The sequence below is a fragment of the Cuculus canorus genome, chromosome 20 (genome assembly GCF_017976375.1).
Source record: "Cuculus canorus isolate bCucCan1 chromosome 20, bCucCan1.pri, whole genome shotgun sequence".
NCBI classification, from domain to species: Eukaryota; Metazoa; Chordata; class Aves; order Cuculiformes; family Cuculidae; genus Cuculus; species Cuculus canorus.
This window is the reverse complement of record NC_071420.1, coordinates 4,519,626-4,541,538: the sequence shown is the minus strand read 5'-3', so window position 1 is coordinate 4,541,538 and position 21,913 is coordinate 4,519,626. Positions and strand designations below refer to the sequence as shown.

Below are 21,913 nucleotides of genomic sequence, written 5' to 3'. Positions count from 1 at the left end.
CTTTTCAGTTAATAACTGATAGTTTGTAACACGTTAGAACAGCGAAGGACTAAGCCCTAAGCAAACACTGCTGAGTTCAGCTAGCGAACAGATCAAAATAGCGCACTAAAAGCTCTAAGATAACTCTTAAGCAGCTGCTGTTGGGGAATGAAACTAAGACAGTGGGACAGTGCTGGGCTGTGCTGTTTACCTTGGCAACACAAATTCAGTGCCACAGCTGGGAGCAACAGAGTGCAGCTAAAGAGATCCTGGGGCAGCTACCAAGGAAAGAAAAGTCATTCCACGCACTGCACTGGACTGCCTTTGGAACTGGCACAAACAGGAATCTGCAAGTCGGGTGTCTATTTGGCAGAGAAACATCATCCTTCTTTTATGTTCAGCGGAACGCTGCCTGCTGCAAGCGCGATGGAGGAACACATAATAGGATCCCTTTAAGGAGCTTTCACTACACACTCACTCACCAGTAAAAGCTCCTTTACTCCAGCTTAAAGACACACATGAGTCACTGTCTCAGTGCGTGTTTATTCACAGATAAGTCAATTATTGGTGTTCACTGCCACAACCACCGTGATTTCAGGTCTTTGAGCCTACTAGTGCGCTACAGGGCAACAGCAGTAGGGCTGTTACAGCTCTGCAATCATAGAATCTCTAGGCTGGAAGAGACCGTTGAGATCATCAAGTCCAACCGTACCTGTCCACTGCTAAATCATATCACTAAGCACTTCATCTACCCATCTTTTAAACACCTCCAGGGAAGGGGACTCAAGCACCTGCCTTGACAGCCATTCCAGTGCCTGAGAACCCTTCCCAGGAAGAAGTTTTTCCTAATGTCCAATCTGAACCTGCCCTTGCACAGCTCGAGGCCATTCCCTCTCGTCCTATCACTTGGGTGAAGGGACCAGCACCCACCTCTCTACAACCTCCTTTCAGGCAGCTGTAGACAGTGATCATTTGAATCCTTCTCCACACGCTGTGCTGTAAGCTGCCATATGGAAGCCCTCTACAATATACGAAAGACACTCACCCATCCCCATCCAGGTGGATCAAGGTGTCGCTCCACAGCGGCAGCACCAAGCCCATGGTACAGGTGCTACTGCAGTAAGAAAGAAAAGGTCAGCCCGTCAACTCCAGCACCATGCCATTATTCAAATTTCACAGCAGTCATTGAGTATTTTGTACTCATTAGAAAAAAAAATGAAAGATCCCATTGTTGTTAGGGACAAAGAGAGCCAGTGCTGTTCTACAGGTGTCTGGCAAGGTTCATTAACCAGACAGAGGGTACAGCAGTTGTCTTTCGAGAGAGCTTAAAGGGTTAACATACGCCCAGGAGAAGAGCAAACAGGATTCATAAGCAGCGAGCTTTGTGAGCAAGGTCAGAGGGGGCTCACAGTCTTCAGTCAGCTCAAGGCTTTCTTTTCAGATTAGTCGCTCTCAAGAGGTTTGGTTCTAGCTCTGATTTTGCAATCCACAGCTTTGTTTTCTCCTCAGCCACAGCTGCTGGGAACGGGGATCAACACAGTGCAATAGCAGGGCGACGGGCAGCACGGAAGGTTAGCAATCATAGCCTATTGCTTGTTGTGTACTCCTGTCCTTTCTTCGCCCTCCCACTCCTCAAGGATGAGCAAAACGGCCAGCCAAGATTCCTCCTGGCAATCCCACTCCTCTCAGCCATTTTACTCTCTTTGCCCTCAGTCATCTCCTTTGTGTAAGGCTGAGTGAAAAGCCAAGTGAAAAGGAGAAGTCAAGCAATGGAAAACAGGCAGGGAACCCCAACAAAACGTGGCTGTCAAAAGAAAAAGTTGAATCTCACAAAGCTGTAAAATCGGTTCATAATCAAAACAGCACTTCAAGATGAATCGGGTTCAACCGCCTCCTGCTCTTATGCTTTGCACTAACTGCTCTCAAATTTCCACAAGCCCTAACACCCCTGTCAGCCTCTACGGTTCACAAGAAGTGGGGGAAGAGGGCAAGACTCGAGGCTTCGGAGGGTCAGCAGACACGAAGCCCTGTAAACACACATGGCTCGGAGCAACCGGTGCCCAGCACAAGGAGACACTGTGGCACGCAGCTATTTCTGTTGACAACATGAGATGAGCTCATGGAAAGATGCATGTTCAAAAGGCTTCCCAAGGTGGCCAGGGTATTTTTAGTGATATGGTTCAGCAAGCAAGCGCTTATCAGAGACCATAGCAACAAGTCTACATTGAGTTATAAATACCGAGTGGGCTAGGGGAGGGCACATCAGACTGACCATCCAGAACCTGAGTAATTCTAGCAGAAAGCTAAAATGATCCTGCTATGTTATTAGAGACCAAATACCAACAAGCTCTCAGCTATCAAAGGTGGCCGTGCTGGTTTATCACAGCCAATAGCAAGCTCCAAGCTCACAGCAACCTGTGCAAGGACAAGTTATTCTGACACTACCACAAGAGCATCTCTGCGCTACAGCTGTGCACGCAGGCACAGGAAGGGTGCCAGAGGCAGCATCAGGCTGGTCCCCCTTTTTAGCAGGCATCATTTGAGCCAAGCATCCAAATCAAGCCACTTGAACTAAAGCCTGGTAGCTGTTGTGATCCGCAGGCTGCTTGGAAGGCCATTTCTTAGCCAAACAGCTCAAAAAGATTTTCTAGTGAACCTGCTGACTATTTGAAAGTAATTTTGACCAACTAGGGTCAGAAACAAAGCTCATTCGTGTAGCGGCTCTGCTGGAAGCAAGCATGTGTATGCAACCTTCCAAAACAGTTTGAATATCCAGGTTGTTCTTTCCCTGCGAAGGCCAAGATTTACCTACAACTCCTTAGAAGAGCCATGGGACTCCATACCCTCCCTCAAGTGCCCAGTGTTTCCTTCTAAACTTGAAGCTTCTGCCTGTGAAGTTGCTGGGGCTGCTCCCTCATGGCTTACTGTCACTCCAGCAGCAAAACCTGCTTCCTAGCCACACGCTGCGGCTTTTCGGAGAGGTCAGCAGCGATTTGAACAAATGAAGCAAAATCACTAAATCCTGATGACATTCTGATGTCTGGTGAGAGAACACATGCAGGAGCTGCTGTCAGCAACCCTGACATTCCCATCAGGCCCTTTGTGCCACGACCTGGGCAAGGGGCTGACTGTCACTTTCTTTTTAGCTGCTCTCCTGAACCCTGATGTCTGGCTTCTCTTAATTGCAGGCTCTTCCTCCTTCGCATGCAAACCGCCCCTGTCTCTGGTGCATAGATGCAGGGCTTAGGGACCTCACGGTTCAGGCACTTAAGGGCAGTGAACAACTTCACAGAAGGCTGAGGCTCAGAGAAATGGATGTAACTCTGACCTGAGCTGCTGCCTTCCCACTGCCACCTCCCTTCAAAAATTAAAAGGGCAATTCTGGATCTCAAGCAAGGTGCTGGGCTGGAAAACTTGAAGCAGTCTATCCCCAGAAAGGATGGACAACAAACAGTGGTTTCTAGACTTGACACGTGGGTGGAACACAAGCACTTCCCAACCTGGACACTGAGAGTACCTGTCATTGGAAGAGAAATCCATCCCTAGGACAATGCTCTCTTCGGTGTCTTGTCTGCCATTGGTGGACACTACCACCATGTATCTGGTGCGGTTCTGGTAGGTACTTTCCAGTCTTACAGCCTAAGGAAAGGAAAGGGAGACATCAGAGAGATCAGCGCTTCAGCCAGCAAAACACACATCATTGCTTTTCCAAGCCACCTTTCCATGCCGAGCAGCAGCTGCAGAAGCAGTGACGCAGTTTGCACTAGTACGGATGGCCCGTACTTCTCAGCTGGGTAACCAGCAAAAGAGGGAGAAGCGACTCATTCTCTCACACAATACTTTACTCAACAGCTGGGGCGTTCCTGGTGCCTTCTGCACACCTTGTTCTGTCCCACCAGGGCTGCATTTAAACAACAGCCTTCAAGGCTGGATCTTATGGCTCTCAGACAGGTCCCAGCCTAGCGAGCATCACAAAGCATTTCATGTTCAGTGAGACAGACGGGTGTTGAATCTGCTCTTCACTTCACCAAGGGCTTTGTCCAAAGAGCTAGGGCTTTCTTTTAAACTACTATGTGCTACAACAGTTCCACCAAGACTTTCCACCAACTTCCTGGACAGCTGGTCAACTACGATCTAACTGATAAGGTGGTTTCCTGCCAGTCCTTTGAATTTTTCTATCAACTTCCCCAGCTGGCAGGAAGATTACGAAGCTATCACCCTCCTACCAAGCTGTACTCATGGCTGGATTCAGATTACTCAGAAAAGGTGAGAGTCTTTGTGCCTCATTGCTTCTATCACAACCACCCAAGTGCCAAAAAAAGAGATCTAGCAGGACAGGAGGATGCCTGAATTTCAGGCCAAACTCTTCCAAATCAAATACTGTTGATAGCATTCAGAAAACAGCCATGCAGCTAAGTGGTGAACGTCAGACCATCACTGAAGCTCCTAAAGGGCTACACCAAAGGCTAACGCTCCTCCAGAAGAGATGGGGCAGTGACTCCAGCAAGTCTTCTTACAGACAGACCGCTGGTTATAGCGAGGAGCCCAGCATCACAGGTTTTGCCTAGAAGTAAAGCTTTTTGGACTCTGTTCCAAGTCATTTGGAGCTATTTTTGTCATAGGATCCCAACTAGAGAAACTAGGACATCCCTAGAAAGGAAATGTCTGAATTACGTACGCTGAATCTCAACTTTGGACAGCCCAAATCCAGCCCCAAGACACTGTCTGGTTCCAGTGTTTACCTTGTTGTTAAACTGCTGCTTGAACTTTGAGCAGGGCCTGGAGGAAGCAAACACGGGCGACAAAGAGATGTCACAGCCCAGCCCAGTCCACGCTGCGGACACCTGCCTGATGCAACGGGACCCAGTTACCCAATTCCTTGTGACCCAGAGGTTGAAGCTCAAAGCGGTGCTTGACAACCTTTGCAAACTGAACCCAAATTCCTCAAACACCAGCAACCCTCCCGAGCCACTGCTTGTGTAGACACTTCTTGGTGGCCCACGGGAGTTTGTGGCTCAGAGAGCCCAGTTTGAACAGTTATTTTAGCCTTAAAATACATCACAGAATAACTATGGTGAGGGATCTCTCAGGAACAGGCTGATTCTGATTTTCCCAACACGCTGCATTGGTTCTTTCTAACTTGGTCTTGGCATCTCCAAGCTTAGAGGAAGCCTCCTCTGACCTTCTCCACCTCCCTTGTCCACTAGCCAGTAAGTCTTGACCACAAAGAGTCTATACCAAAGGTTCAAACAGCACACAACAGCTACAAGAGAGCTCACTGTTTGACAGGAGCGCTCTATCGCAGGAGACCAAGCTGAGCGCGGCAGGGAACGCTTCCCAGTGACGTTGCAGGGAGCAGCAGCTCTAGTGACGGGGGCGGAACAGCAAGTGCAGGCAGGAGACGGTGTTGACCACGTCTTCTGGACTTGTCCAATAGGACCGAAGACTGAGAGAAACTACCCGAATGCCGATGCCAGCAGACAGACGTGCTCTGTACAGTGAGAGACTGTGCCCCACCCCATCTCTTTAGGATAAAGTCATGCTAGAACCAGCCTTATTTTCTTTCTTGTTCCTCGAGTCACTGCGATTCCTTTGGAAACACGGAGGATCAAAGTGGTCAGTCCTTCAAGGTGTGAATTCTGCCAAAGATGGCTGTTTCTACCACTAACCGCTTGAGGCAAAACAGAAAGGGTGCTCTTCAACCTAGAAGAGCAAGCAATCACCAAAGTCTTGGGGGTCAAAGTCATCATCTACATTAAGAACCAAATTTCAAATAGAAACAAAGACTTCTGAGGGTGGGGAGGCCCTGGCCCAGGTTGCCCAGTGGAGTGGTGGCTGCCCCATCCCTGGAGGTGTTCAAGGCCAGGTTGGATGAAACTTTGAGCCTCCTGATCCAGTGGGAGGTGTCCCTGCCCAAGGCAGGGGGGTTGGAACTGGATGATCTTTAAGGTCCCTTCCAACCCAAACTATTCTGTGATGACTTGTCTAAAACGGGAGCAGGCAGACAACAGCTGCCCTGTCCAGGGCATGTGCAAACGAGCTCTGTTGTGCTTCTCTTGAGGACAGTCCAGCAGCAAGAGGATTAACATAATCTACTTTACTTTGCCAAAGCAATTTGGCTAGCAGTAATGGGGAGTGTGGTCTTAATGCAAACCCTTTAGAACACAGCTAGACAAACAACGGCCAAAGGTCACAGACTTTCCAGTCACTGGGGTGGATTTTTGGAGGACCAGTTAAGAGAAACAGGGCACAGGTTATTGTGGCTCTCTAGATCCAACACTTTCACCCTTACCACAGGGCACAGAACCATGACTGGAGCAGGTAATGAGTTTTGCTAATTTTACAGAATAATGAAATAGCAAAGTTGATGTTCTACATCAGCCAATCCCCAAATTTACTTAGTGGTCCAAAAATTACTGCTAGCCTATCAAATCACAAATTGGCCTCTAACCTTTCCATTATGCACTAGTTCTTGCAGTCACCCAACAGAAAGGGAACAAAGAGTGGGGGGTTCAACACCTTTTAAATGAAGATATTTAAATCCCACTCTCTCCAGGGAGGATGGCTTGGCTTCAGGGACTGTGATAGGATGAGAGGTTCTTTCTCAGCAGCTCATCTACACAGTGCTAGCTTTCTCCTCAGCTTGGGGAGGTTATTTACAGTCTGTAGTCCTCTGTAGTCCTTTCAGGGCCAGCAACACTTCTTAGTTTTACTCACCTAAACATGAGCCAACTTTTGTCTCCTGCTGCAACCTTGTTTTGTCCAAACTGTGATGAGGTATTTTATAATGCATTCCAGGAGGTAAGTTCACGCTGACCTTTCATCTTTTTCATGCTCGCTATAGTAGGTGTTCCATACAAGAATACATTTCTCACTGGGCTATTTGATTTGAAGACAAAACAAGCGTCCAAGCTTCTGAAGTCTTTTATTACTCAACACACGTAAGTGAACAAGTCCCCATTCTTTTTAGCTCATATTCCTCTTCTTCCTACTGATCTTGTACCGGTACCATTGCTCTAACCTTGCTCTCAAGGAAGGCTAAATCGCTCTGCCAACAGCTCCAACAGAAACAAGAGTTGTTCCAAATTTCAAGTGTAGGTTTATAGAGGCTTAGATTCCTCCGCTGCCCTCAGAGCAGTGAAGTCTGCCCTCCGAATGACAGTAGCCAACACAAGAGGAGAATACGATTCTCTCAGTACTGTTTGTATTTCAAATTTCATTTGCATCTACTATTTTATGAGAGAGTCTATTGCAGCTCTGCACACCCTTCATTCGTCAAGAATCAATTAAATTCAAGTAGACCATCGAACTTAACCTCACGCAAGATTTCAGCATTCCAAATGCAGCTCCAAACAAAAGGGTTTATGTCTCAGCCCACAAAGTCCTTATTCAGCTGTTAAGGCTAATTTGTCCCAAATCACACAATGTAGCCAGTGATATTGCTGAACAATGACTTGTTCAACAGCTTCCAATGTTCTAACCCTGGCTCGGATTCTGAAAAGTGCCGAGAACCCTCATCCCCATCACTCTGACTGGGATTTTGGTGACAGCGAGGTGTGTCTGACAAAGTTTGGGAGCAGGTCCTTTTGTTTGCTTACAAAGACTGTTGATGGCAAATTATTTTTAGTGGTCATTTTTAAAGTTAAAGCATTCCATAGTAAACTTGCCGGTTTCCCAGCAATACTCATAACATCAGTACAGCTCCAGCACAGCTCAAGAGGATTCAGCAAACCAGAGGTGCCAGAACCACATTTCTGATGCTGGCAGGGACCTACTTGGGGCATATGTTGCTAAGAAGCATCAAGACAACAAAGAAACTTCAAGCTACTGAGTGATGAGAGATGCAGATAGGCTGCAGTCATGCCTGACCTTGCAGAGCACTTCAACACGTCCTAGACAAGTTCCTCACTGCTCATCTTCAGCTTCTGATGCTCTTCAGGACAGCACATTAACGTTATAAATAGCAATGCCTAATTTTCATTACATCATTATAGGAGGCAATAACTCAGAAAGGCAGAAAGATGAGGTTCAATAAAGGTGCAGGGCTACATGTGGAACCCACAAGCTCCTTCCTGATGAGACACGGCCTTCTGGGATGCAATGAGTAAGGAGAGCAGAGTGAGGAACACAAGTGGTCTAATACAGAACACTGTTGACTCTGGTCAAAAGCGTCACCTACTCTTGATTTAAATAAGACTGAGCTAATTTACCCAGCTTCTCTGGCAATTGTTACAGTACTTTTTGGGCGCATAAGTGCTCAGATCTTGGTTCAGACGAGGGCAATCTTTTAGCCACACAATTTGCAACAACCAAATAAGCAGGCCTTTCAGAGCCAGCTTTTTATCTTTGTGGCTGCGAAGACAACTCCCCAAATCTGCTGACGAAACCGCTCTAACATACACACACCACTGCTTTCATGAGTTACACAGGTGTATTTGTCAAGTGGAACTTAACCTTTATATTCATTAACAGCAGATAAGCAAAAAGCCAGCCTACCAGCCTGATGTTGTCTTCTGGGCGGAGCAGTATGAACATGGCCTGCAGGTGCTGCTGGAGATCCCCTGCAGGGAAGAGAGAAAGGTGAACGTATAAAAATAGTTTAAATCACATGCAAGTTCCTGGGTGTCTGGCCAGAGCAAACTTCCACCGAGAAACCTGACACGTCACCATGAGCATTGTCACTTCCACCCACTCGCAGATGACAAACTTCCATCTCTTAGTCAGCTGCTCTTTGCTCCGTGTGCTCACCTGTTCCCGGCTTACCATGCTCGCTCCTGCTAAATCCTGTTATCTTTTTAGCAGAGGCAGAAAGCGTTTCAGTACTCTTTGTTCCTTTAAAGACGAGGAGATCTCGCAATGGGCCCCACCCCATGGTCCAACATCTCTTCTACCACAGCTTGAAATCAGGAATCTGACATTTCTTTTACGCTAACTTATTGCTTAGTGCAGAACTTCTACCCAGACAAAATATCCGCTTTGAAAGGAGATTCAGTCCCATCAGAGAGCAGCACATGCCCACGTACACTTATATAGCAACCTCACAAAAAGCAGCTAAAAATTGCCAGCAGAAAAATCAAACAGCCCTAATTTTGCCCACAAAACGCTCACTACGCTTTTACTGGTGAGGCTGAGGAAGACTGAAATAAATAAATAAATCAGTCATGAAGTTACTTTAAAGACTTTTTAAGAAGAGCTGATTGCCTCAGGTTCCTCAAGCAGCAACAGTTTGAAAGATAAGCGAGATGTCTTCTGTTGGTGCTGCTGCGCTGACTTCTCAGTGCTCCTCCCCGGCTGCTGAGAGCAGAGAGCTTCTTTGCATTCTCAGTGTCAGTGAGCAATAACATCTCCAGCGACGGGCTGGCTTTCCAATCTACACAAGAAGAGGAGCCTTTACACTTTCTTCCATGCTCTTCCAGTCCCACACAGGTGTTCTGGCAACACCATCGGGAAGAGCAGGAATGCTGGAGCAAGTATTCAGCTCGAGAGGCTATGAGAGGATTGTCTAGGAACGCCGACTCCTGACCTCCTCTTCGAATTCAGAGATGTCAGAGACCATCCTATTTCAGAAATAAGGAAACCTCAGGCATGGAGCAGCATCCAGAAGTGCCACATAAGGGAAGAAAGGGAACGCTACCCAGTGAGAGCATGGTACCCAATTTCCAAAGGCTTTTTTAGCTGGTGGAACAGTTGCTCCAGGTTCTCTCCTGATCAGACAGAAACACGCTTGTGTGGAGCGGGCTACGCAGGACACGGCATTCCCTGCTCTCCTCTGCCTTCCTCCTCGAAACACGTTCCAGCATATGGAGAATGAGTCAACGCCCTGGGACTGTGTTTTTACCTGTGGTGGGAAAAACTGAGGCACTCTGCAGTTCTGGGAAACTCACACACCAGAGCACCAGTGGTGACGAACAGTGACAAACACCCGAGGCTGCTTCCTGCTGGAGTGGCTGGCACGTGCCTCCCTGAACAATAGTCACTTAGGGAGACAGGTACCAGAGGAAAGGCCAGCTCATCCATCAGATGCTCATCCTTCCCAAGGGGGCAGTGAGAGACAGGATTTCCCCACGCCAACACCAGTGCAAAATGCTGGCAATGGTGCTCAGCGTGGTGGGAATCGGTGAGAACTGGACTTAACAGGCAAAGTCCCTCTGCTCCAGGTGGCTCCTCCTGCCCGCAGCCTGGAAGAGCCCCGCAAGCATTTGACTCATGAGGCATTCACACATCTCAGGCAGCCTGAAATGAGATGCTTCACCTCAGTTTAACCCTCCCTGAAGCGCAACAATTCCCACCTATTGCTGCCAGGAATTCCACATTGGGAACCAGCTCAAGAGCCAAATTTTCCAGTTTAGAAAACACCACCAGGGCCACTGGATTATCTCAATACCTAAAACAGAGAGGAAGTTTACGACAACCCTTCCTGCAAGGCTCAGTCAAGGAGCTCCCCTGCCCCTCATCCTCACAGTTTACTGCACTGTCCCCTGCTTCCAGCCTGTCCTGTCAGCCTTGGATGCTCCAGAGCTGAAAAGTAAAGTTATCGCTTCCTTGGCCAGCTTTAATCAACTCACAGCATTTTCAGCCTCAAACACACAGGGCATTCCGTCAGCTTCCTGGATTAAGAAAAAGCAAAGGGAAGGTTTTAATGTGCCAGAATCAGCACAAAGATATCACATCCTGTTCTCTGAAGAGCTGTCGGCTTTGCTGGCATTCATGGCACAACCGCTGCTTCCTATCGCATTGTCCAGCAACCAGCAGATGCTTTTGTTTCCTGGCAAGCTAGGTGCAAAGCATCAGCTAGGGTGGGATCTTACATATGATTTACAGTATCCCAGAGATGGAAAAAGCCCCAGCATTGCTGGAATGCAAAAGCGAGCCCACCAGCCTAGAGAACAGAGCCTCACTGCCAGGCGGGATGGGGTGCAGGACCGCCCAGCAAGAGGAGTGTGGACAGCTGGGACCGTATCCAGCTGATCTGCCAGCTCACGATTGCCATTGCTGAAGATGAGATAATTAAAGAAACGGGTGTGAGCATTAATTATTTCCTGTTATGCATTTACTCTTCATGCTGGATTCTGGCCCTTCTGATGAATTGGAAAGGGAGGTCAGGAAGGTTAGGTCAGCCTTCCTAGAAAAAGCTCTCCTGGCCACTTGAAAGCCTATGGCATCCATAGGCAGCAATTCCATACTGGGAAGTTATGTCCGCTCTCCACTCCCCTTCTAATTTTGTGTGCCAGAGATAAGTCACCACACACACATGGGAATGAATGTTGAGCCCAGATTATCAGAGTCCGAGAAAGGAGACGGCTTTCTCTGCCAGGGGCCGGTTCACCTCGCAGAGTCGCTCTCTCTGCATCACTGGTTTAATTTTGGTGGCACAGGCGTTTTGCTTTTGACGTTGATCCCCTGGTGTCTCAGTCTGCTGGTGTATATTATAAATTAGAAATGGTCACAGAAAAGAAAGCTGCTGCGCACTCACAGAAGGGACTCCTCAGTGAAATCTCCAAAGCCATTAAAAAATACTACACCATTAATACCACTTGATGAGCAAAGAAACTGAGGAAAGGACAAGCACAGATGCCTCATCAAATCTCACTCACAGGAACAGAAAGTCTTATAAGAATCAAAATCCCATTCCTTAGGCAAGCCAGTCTCTTCCATCCAAAACATCTTGCTGTAAGCAATTACAACACAGTGGATTTGATTTCTTGGCAACCTGGCTTCTAAAAGCTCTGGACCGATCGGACTAGCCACTGTTTTCCACCAAGGTCCCAGGCCTCAAGCAAGTCAGCTGCAGGCAAGGAGACGAGGCAGCAAGAGAGACTCAAAGCTCTTTGCACTGGGTTCAAAATGAAACCCATCCAGCGCATCTCCTCAGCAAGGCAGAGCCAAAGCAGCAACTGTCGAGTGGAGATCTGGGCTTTAGCGATGCAGAGGAATTTGGGGAGAGAAAAAGCCAAGGCAGGTCAAGACAAACTTTTAAAAGAATGCTGACTCCACTTTTCCCCAGAAAGATCATTGCACTTCAGTCTCAACTAGAAAGGCCAGCTTTAAATTAAGTTTGTGAACAATTTATCTTCTTTTGACAACTGGTAATTAATGCATCTCACTGAAAGCAATCTGGGCACTCCCTGTGCCACGTCTGAGTGGAAGGATGTAACTGACTGCCTTTTACCTCAAACTCTGTCTATAAAGATGTTTGCAAACAGGTCTTGAGGTCTGAAGCTTTCAATGTTGTTTTTCTCCTGCTGATTATGTCATGGAAGGGAAAAGCCCCACACTATCTGATCCCTGTAGAACACCATCAGTGAATAAGCACCACAGCCACAATGAAAACCAACTACTCCGAACTGTTTGAGTTTCATTATTCAGCCTGACTTCTCAAACATGCAGTCAAAGTGAAAACATAAATCAAACTTACAGCAGATAAAGGGGGTGGAATTATGACTGACTCCGTATTATTCACTCTGCTCTCACACCTGAAAAGTCACACTGACTTTGCTCAGAGCTTTCCTCAACACCACGTACAGGTAAGTCTCCTCCCTTTCTTCCATCATAACTGGTTACTTTCCGACCAGGAAGAACAATTACTCATCCTGTATCAGAACCTCACGTTTCCCAGTGCAAGGCATGAAGGTTTTGATGGCAATTCTCCAGCCCCTCCCTCATACGTAACCTAAAGGATGGTATTTTGTGGGGCAGTTGTTCTCAACTCTGTGATGTCATGATTGCTGCCCTGATGCCACTCACTTGTTTGATTTTGCAGGATAAACAAAAGTACTGAACCAATTTTTTGTCTATTTTCTCAAGTTGCCCAGAGAAGCTGTGGCTGCCCCACCTCTGGAGGTGTTCAGGGCCAGGTCGGATGGGGCTTTGAGCAACCAGATCCAGTGGACTTGGAAAGAAGAGCGAGCAGAGAAGCCACAGCTGTTGGACACAACACATTACCTGCATGCTTGTTGCGCCTGTGACTGATGCGGGGAGTAGAGGACCCATTGCCTCGCGGCAGGAAGAGCGCTGCACCTTTCACAGTGAGGAAGCTTTCGCTGATGCTGCAAGGGGAAAGACAAACAGTGAATAAGGACAACTCTGTTGTTTGAGAAACAACAGGAGAGGTTCAAGGCACTGAATGCACAGTCTGTTCCACTGTGAGGACACAGCGTAGACTGAATTTTGATGGTGAAGAACCCACCTCCCCAAGTACCGCAAACATTCAAAGGATAACTGAGAACATCATGAACAGAGAAAGAGCAAAAAGCACAACCCATGCCTGGTGCCGTCTGCCCGCAGAGGTGGAACCTGAGCGGGCAGAGGGGATTAACCTATGGTTGTATTTTCAAATTGAAAGTTGAGATGAGCGATCCGCATTTCTAAATGGCAATGAATAGAGCAAACACACACATCTCTATAATTATGGATTCTGTTAACCCTGTGCTTTGTGGTTCAGATGCAGACAATGCCCTGCAGAAACAAATGTCTCCCTTCAGCAGTCAGCCAAAAGAAAATTAGTGTACCTAACAGATTAAGAAACCATGAAACTTATTGTCCATGAGTCATATGATTATTAACTCACAAAGACCGATAAATTAAAAGCCAAACAGTAATGCTGTTCAACTCAGACATCGCTTACTGCCCTGATTTTGCCCTTTCTGAAGTCACACGAGGAGAGAGGTTTGTGGAAAGGGGAAATAAAGAGTTCAAGCTCTGTGGAAGAGCTGATATTTTAATTACATCTTCCAGGAGTTTTCTTAGAGATGCTGTGGTTCACAGAAAAAGCAAGACACTAGAGATTTTGCAATTAAGCCATCCTGTTGCACAGTTAAGGGTTCCTGCTTTTCTCAGAATTGATAAGATAGTCACACAGGCTTTGAAGAAAGCCAGAAACAATTCTACAGTCAACAGGATGGTTGATGAACGATAAGACAGGATGGGAGAGTCCCTGGCATCGTGCAACCCAGCAGCTCCGTGCCTTGAAAGACGTTGGCTCATTCTCTTCAACTGAAGAAGAGACCAGGAACTTTCTAGTTCCTTTCTCTACTTAAACAAATACCAAACCTAATTATTTATTCCCTTCCTTTAAGAGATGAAGACTGGGAAACAATAATAGAGTAAAAAACCCCGCCATAGATCTGCAGAGATCCAAAATGCAGGTGGACACTGGAACATGCCAAGTCACCCCCGTCACGGCCACTTCTGCTCTGCAGAATGAGCAAAGGCCACCTGCAGCCTCTGCATCAGGGACCCATGTTGGTCGCTACTCAATGGCATGACTGAAGAGAACAGCATCACAGAGAAATCGGACATATCAAGAACCAGGACAGGACATGGCACAAGCCTCTGATCTTCTACTTCACGATTTGAGGTTGACCAGAGAAGTGGTGGCTGCCCCATCCCTGGAGGTGTTCAAGGCCAGGTAGGATGGGGCTTTGAGCAACCTGATCCAGGGTGGAATTGGATGGGCTTTAAGGTCCCTTCCAACCCAAAGCATTCTATGGTTCTATGATGATTCTAAGGACACTTCTGCTTCCAGACCAGCACCCACAACGGGAGTGGGGCAGGACCGCATGCCAGGAGACAAGACCAAGATGCAAAAGGAGTGAGAAGACATCTTCTCCTCCCTTTACAATCTCATCACAGAGGCAAAGAATTTTAAGCTGCACAGGAGGAGAAAGAACTCAGCAGTCACAGCCAGTTTTCACACAGTTAATTTTATCAGCAGAGCCAACAACTAACATTAGCAATCCTTTAGCCTCAGGTTCCCCCAGAAGGCTGAATTAGCAACTATTTTTAGTGGATAAAGCAGCACGTAGCTAGAGGGCTGGGAGGTTAAAAATCTTCTCACTTCCATCACTTTCTCTTATCAGCAGCTCTCTGCTGTTAGCCTCTGCCTGGAAGGGAAACATGGGCAGAACTGAAGAGATTCCCATCAAAGACATCCTTCCATCCTTCTCCTCTACAGCCACGGAGAATCTTGTTTGGGCCACTAATCATAAGCAACAAGTTTGGCTCAGTATGACTAAGGAAAGGGAATGCAACTTCCCATACAAAGGGTTGGAACAGCTGAAGAACGTGGCAAAGCGGATCATTCCTCTAGAGAGGGAGGTCAGGCAGGCAGGGCATCACCTCCAGCAGGGCAGAAGTGAGAGTAGGAGATGGCCATCAGCATCATTGGGAAATGAGCAGATCGGCAGAGGTAAGGGCCTTGTCTTCTTGCCCATTACAAACATTACAGGTTTGGGGACTCTCGCGCTGTGGATGATGTCACGGCATGCTACCAGCACTCTCGGCATCACCTCCTGTGAACTCCTAACAGACACACATCAGTATCCAGCACAGCATCCAGCAAAAATACCCATAAACCACAGACACACAAGCAAGCCCTTGCTCTGAGATCACAAGCAGTAAAGAAAATCTTTGGAGGAAAGGCAAGAAGTTTATAGGGAAGGCCAAAGAGCAGTACTAACAACTAACACTGCGGCTGCTCCATTTGGTTTCATCCCTGGAGGGGTTCAAGGCCACGTTGGATGGGGCTTGGAGCCCCTGACCCAGTTGGAGGTGTCCCTGCCCATGGCAGAGGGTTGGAATTGGATGGGCTTTAAGGTCCCTTCCAACCCAAACCATTCTACGATTCTATGAACATCTTTTTAGAAGTACAGCAAGGAAAGCAAAGAGGCACCTGAACAGCTCCTGGCAATGTTTTATCCTAATTAACACTTAATTAAGTTATTGCGAGCCTGAGGATGACATTCCAGTCAGCTCTACTTACTCACTGGAGCAGCCCCTTTCCAGCAGGCTCTGTCCTGTCCAGCCCAGCCCTTAACTGGGCACTTGCCAAGCAGTGCAACCAGCAGAGCTGGCACCATCCCTGAAAGGTTCAGCAGGAGAAGTCTTCCTATGGGAACAGGTCAGTGTGGTGAGGAGCAAACCCAAACCTTCTTCCTCCGTCACCTCCTCCCAGCACAGGCAGCAACACTCACATCCCCTATTTCGTCCCCCCCTCACCCTTAGCAGGAAGGGGGAGATTAAAAAGCCATGGGATAGGGGAAATGAAGATTTCAAGATATCTGACATTTGAATAAAAGTCTGTTACCTGTATTATTTACAGAAATACGATCGCAATTTCCCTGTCAGTCTCAGGTATTTATTAGCCAGAACGCTGCAGAAAAGTGCTCGGAAGCAGCGTCCTAACAGAGTTGGTGAGCTGTGGCTCAGCCCCGGGAAGCAGCGCTGGGATTTATAAGCCAAACTCAGCTCCACCTGTAGCTCCTCATGGCAACAGTACAGTGCTGTAACCCCAGAGGCATCCAGCTCCTGAGGAAAAGGAGGTTTTCCTAAAAGGCATGTCTTGGGACATAACCACCACCCAGAACAAGCTTTGCAAACACAGGACGCTGCCTGGCAGGACCATGTTCCACCAGGACGGGCTTTGAGTTTCGAGGCCACGTGTAGGACATCCCTTCCCCTCCAGAGAGGCCAAAGGCAAACAAAAGAAAAGCAGAAAAACCAACCTAAAGCAGGCAGGCAAGGCTGACAGTAAGGAACGACACAGGTTAACCTCAGTCTTGACCAACTGGGAGCCCTGAGAACGGGAAGCATTGATGCCAACATCTGTACTAAAGCGCCAGGGATTTCAGCTGGGCGCCCACTCTCCCAAATGTTTCTGGGGTGTGCGGTGAAAGGCAGCTCAGGCGGCAGAGCCAGCAGCGGAACCCGCATAGGATGGGGCACGGAGGCACTGCAGAAGGAGGTTTAGTAGGAACCGAAAACAAATCTTGCACGCCTGGCTACTTTCCTCGGTTTTAAGCTGGGCTGCTCCCTCAAGGGCCCCCGACACTTCGCTCCAACACGAGTGCTGCAGGGAGGAGCGGGCACATCTCTGCGCTGCACATCCCACCTCCTCCCACTCGGCTCTACCGAGTTCCTTTTACCCGTAGATTGCAAAACACAAACCCAAGAAAAAAGACTAAAATTCAGTCTCTGGCAGGAGCGGTGCAGCAGGCGTCAATACTGAGCTCATTCCCGAGGCCGCGGAGCCAGGCGTGGAGGGAGGGCAGCCGGGGACACCGAAGCAAGCTCTTGGAGTGCACCAAGCGCTCACCCTGCAACAGCAATTCCAATGCAGCTCGCTGTGCCTGCTGTGGAAAAAGTGATAGGAGGGCAGGGCGAGCAGCCTGCTGGTGTTCTCAGCACCTCAAGCTGTTTCCCTCCTTCCCTTCAGCTTCCCTTCCCAAACTGGCTGGATCCCTCCTTCCGCAGGCAGTCCCAGCGCACGGCATCATGCCTGGCTCTCACCACCAGCCTTCCCTGGCCACAAGGACAGTCCTGGTTAGCAAAGCATCAGTCGCCCAGCCAAGGCTGCACTGATGGCTGGACAAGCAGCTGGAAGAGCCCTGGAGATTAGGAAAACGTTCTTCGCCCAGAGGGTGGTGGAGCAGCTCCCCAGGGAAGCAGTCACAGCACTGAGCCTGACAATAACACAGAAGCATTTGGCCAACACCCTCAGACACACGGGATGAATGTTGGGGTTGTCCTGTGCGGGGACAGGAGTTGGACTCCATGATCCTTGTGGGTCCCTTCCAACGAAGGCCATTCCACGATTCTCCGATAATTCCGCACAGCCTGGGACCTTCCTCAGCCAGCCACCAGGCGAGAGCCCACACTTCCAGCATCTCTCCCTAAAAAAAGCACCTACGCTTTCAGCTTACACTCAAGTTTGTTTGTCAGTAAACATAAACAGCATTCACAAACAGCATCTCTATTTCCCTCGCTTACTTTTTAAAGCACCTGGTTTAATAACTGCAAACAATATTAATTAATTCTATAGAAGAGAGCAGTGTTTGGCTTCCAGCTTAAGCCTTTGCTCCTAGGCAAGTGATGAAGGCACTCCACTCTCTGCACACAGAGGCCAAATCTCAGGGCTGTGCAGAGCAAAGTAGCACCACTCACTAAAAAAATACATCAAGCCAAGCCGAGAAAACAAAACAAGCCACAACAGGGAAATGGAAAAGGCAAGGATAACTCGGGATTGCTCTGCACTGACATTTGTGTTAACAGGGTCAGCTGGCAGCACACATAGGCAAGTCCAGGCCTCTCCGATATCTGAAATAGAAACAAACCCAGCTCAGGGTAAAACAAGGGCCATGACTTACCGAAAAGGGCTCAGTAACACTGTCAACACAGGAGACAACATTGAGGGCAGGCGGAGAAAGGGGAAGTGGTTCTCCAACAAAAGCCATCTCTCACCACTCAGCAGTTTTGCAACTTAAGAAACAGCACAAGGAGAAAAACAGCCCAAATAACCCAAGCGTGGGAACCCGGTCATCACTGAAGTCTGACGCAAACTGCATTTTTAGCAACATCTGCATTTGTGCCTTTCTTTAAAGGAACTGTCTACAAGCACTTCCTCTGCTCCAAGGTAGGGCCCCTGGAGAGATAATTCAGCTGCAGGGACAAAGACGGGCAATGCCAGCAGTAATTCTTTTGTACTAACTTATCAACTGATCCCTTCCCACTTTAGCCCAGTTGTCTTGTCCCTTGCTTTGGTCACTGATATGGACATCTGCTGAAGCTGAGCTAGGACAGCAAGAACAACTTACAGGTTGCTAGAAAATACCAAAAGGTGAGGATGATGGGTGTGAATCTGAACTCTAAAAGCATTCCCTCCACTTACTCCAAGTACTGAAAGAGTTAATGGTAAATGCAAAAGGGAACATAGATGAACAAGGTTGTGGGTTGTGTCTGCAAGTGGAGAGCAACCCCTTCAGATGCACAAAAGGACCACACTCGGACACAGTTTCAGAGATGGCTCTAACCAGCCTCAGGCCACCCAAAAGGCTGTAGGGAGTGCTGAGCCCACTCAGTACCCTACAGAGTTAATGGTCTACAAGGCCACTACTGGAAAAACCATCACGCAGACATGCCATCAGCTCTCCTTTACCACCAGGACCTTGACCTGAGCTCCAGAAGTCATTTTGCAAACTTGAGTCGAGGCAGCCTGGGCACGCCAGTGGGAGCAGTAGCATCCTCCAGGGATAGCGTGGAAGATAACAGCTCCAGGCTGAGAAATCCAGCCCTGCCAGAGGTGCCTTGCTGCAAGGGGAGCAACAACAGCTGCTGTTTGCACCCAGAGTTTCAACCCACGTGGCTGCACTGTGCCCAAAACAACCACAACCACCTGCAGCATTGCTCTGCCTCCCAGCGCCCTGAGCCTCGCTCCGCAGTGGCGAGCTGACCCTGGACTCTTATCAAGCGTCCTCCCTTGCAGGGAGGGCTGGGATTTATTTGTTACAGGCACAGGAAAGCAGACTGGGTTTTGTTTTAAGCTGGATTCCAGAAGACGATGTTTTATCATGTCTGATAAAAGTTGAAGTCTGCGTGGGTTTCCCGTTCCCCTCGTGGCTTGTGAGTGACCCAGCTCAACCACAAACAAGCTCCTGTATCAAAGGCAACGCAGGCAGAGCCCTGGCACAGGCACTGGCTCAGCGCTGCCTGCCCTCCCCTCTTCGTGCCCATCCCTGCTGCTGACAGCTCCCGATCCTCTTTCACAACGCTGCTGCTGGACGCGTGCTCACACAGTAATGCGCACACAGCTCTCTCCCTGCGCCACCTCGCTGCCCAGCCCATCCGCGTCCCTTCTGCCAGCGCTTGGTGGCCTCCAAACAGCGGCTGGAAAAGCCAGCCAACATCCTCGTGCTGAAGCTGGACTGCTCAGGGGTGAGCAAGATGCACCCAGTCGCAACGCTGGTGGCTGCCACCCAAACACAGCATGGGCTCGGACATCCCACCCAAACGCAGCACCAATCATCAGTAATTACTTATTTCAAGGACTATGAACTTGGGCAGAGACTGTATGATTCACTGCTGCGATAAAGGATGGATGAAAGCTATCACACACTGACCCGTCCTCATTCCCACACTGCGCAAACATCAAAACCCTTTATCGATTGCCCACCTCGCTGCTCAACACTATGGGAGCCCCAGTGAGACACATGTTGGGTGCCCATAGTCACCCCTCAAGTGGCTTCAGAGAATCCATCTGGAGAGAGGGAAAAACATTTCAAAAAGCAACAGCAAAGCGAGTTGGTCAAACAAAGCCCTGATGCGCTCTGGAGTTTGGGATTGTGGAGAATCCCTTTTTCTACATGGTTCTCATGCCAGAGAGGGGGTGGCTGACACAATGAGGATGCTTAGTAAGAAATCTGGGCACTTGATGTTTACAGAAGAAATTTGACTCTATGCCCTTTTTAAAGCAAGAGCCCCAGACCGGAAGCAAGACCGTGAAAGGAATTTATTTTACATGATACTCCCCAAAGGCTTCCAGGTCTTCAAGTCAAGACATTCCCAGATGAAAGCCCTACAAGACATTCTTCTTGCTCTATACAGTGTTTAAACATCCACAGACTCTAACACACACCATGGGGTTCGTGGAGCAGAACAGCTATAGCCAAGAGAGCGCTCTGCGATGTTCTACCAGCACAAGCCACGCTCCCACCAGCTCTGTCTGTCCAAACCTGCTGTGGTACCAACAACACAGCTTCGCAAATACATTCTTAAAAACATTTTAATCAATATGAGAAAACTTCATAAGGAGAATCTATTCCATCAAGGATTGGTGAAAAAAACCACCAGCTTTTGATTAGTCATCTTGGAAGGAACACTTCTTTGACACGTACTCATCTTTTTTCTCTCACAGTCAGCACAGGTCATGTTGATCGTCTCTAAACCACACAATCATCTCCTCTGCCTTCGTACACAGCACATTTCTTCTTAAACCTTGAACAATAGCTGACACATCCTCGAGCAGTTGGTTAACAACAAGGCTGAGGGATGTCTCCCCACTATATTTAAATACATTCAATACAGGATATTTTATAACTAATTTCCCCTCCGATCTTCCTGCACGTGCAGGTCCATGATTCATCGCCGCCGCAGACCTGACCACGTTTGGCCTGGCTGGCAGCACCCTGCAAGAAGGACCCGACTGTAACACAAGTGGAATGAGACACACTAAGGTCAACGTGCCGTCCCTCCCCGCAGCAGCAGCTCCAGAGGCACCTATATTTAGCCAAAGTATGCCCAGCATGTTAAAGATGGAAGGAGACCCCTGACTCACCCGAATCACCGCCAGCGCTGGCTGTCTCCCCAGGACAGGGACCAGGAGCTTGGAAGTACCCCAGCCGCTGCTCAAAACAGGACACCCTGTGCTCCCAAGCACAGCCCAGCACCCTTCCCGACATCCACGGCTCCCCTGGGCACAAACCCAGCCGCGCAGGCATTGGGAAGAGCAGAGAAGACACAGCCCAGGTCAAGGAGGACACTGCTCCATTGCTGCTTCTGCTGGTCATGGTTATGGTGGACAGGACGGAGCGTGGCTGCGGGCAGCCGGAGAACAGAGGTCCTGCCACCTTGTGAAGCGGCATCATGCCAGGACTCGGCTCTGCAACCACCCCAACACTCAGAGCAGGGCACAAGGTGGAGGAATTACGCAGCGTGGCTCTGCTCGCAGCCTCCTTGCCCGCCCTCAGTAAATACATTAACGGACCCCTGGAAACAGAGCACCAAAACAAGGACCACTCTGTCTCCACACAAAGAAATCAATGCTGAATAATAACCCTTTTCCTCTGTGCTAAAAAGAAGCAGATGCTTGTTTACCAAATGCATCAAAAATTATCAAGAGGCTGTTGGATTGGACTCGTAAAAAAATAGAAGGAAGTTATTTGTTCAGTATTTTAACTTCTGCAGCACTCAGCACTTTCCATTTTCTCTCATTCCGACTGCATCCTCCCCATGCACCAGGGCTGTTTGATCCCTAACTGACAGCTCCCCGCAGGAACAGGAAAATCAGTTTAGGACTGCCTGTCCCTTCCGATTAGTGAAAAGGACAGTCAGCGGTGACCAGCAACGCGAGATGGGATGTGAAGCATTTCAGAGAGAACAGCCA

General features: G+C 48.6%; 1 protein-coding gene across 8 annotated transcripts in view; it reads right to left on the bottom strand.

Annotated features, from left to right (window-relative positions):
* SSH2 (slingshot protein phosphatase 2) overlaps positions 1–21,913 on the bottom strand; it is a 95,694-nt gene that overhangs the window by 18,330 nt on the left and 55,451 nt on the right. For 6 of the 8 annotated variants that reach the window (XM_054085209.1, XM_054085214.1, XM_054085212.1 and 3 more), the window contains 4 exons: positions 12,922–13,025; positions 8,476–8,540; positions 3,497–3,618; positions 1,025–1,093 (listed from right to left, as the gene is read on the bottom strand). In XM_054085209.1, the coding sequence (XP_053941184.1) occupies positions 1,025–1,093; positions 3,497–3,618; positions 8,476–8,540; positions 12,922–13,025 (360 nt within the window). Of the gene's footprint in view, positions 1–1,024; positions 1,094–3,496; positions 3,619–8,475; positions 8,541–12,921; positions 13,026–20,598; positions 20,617–20,645; positions 20,932–21,913 lie in introns of those variants that run through there. The other 2 variants (XM_054085215.1, XM_054085216.1) reach the window with 2 other exon arrangements.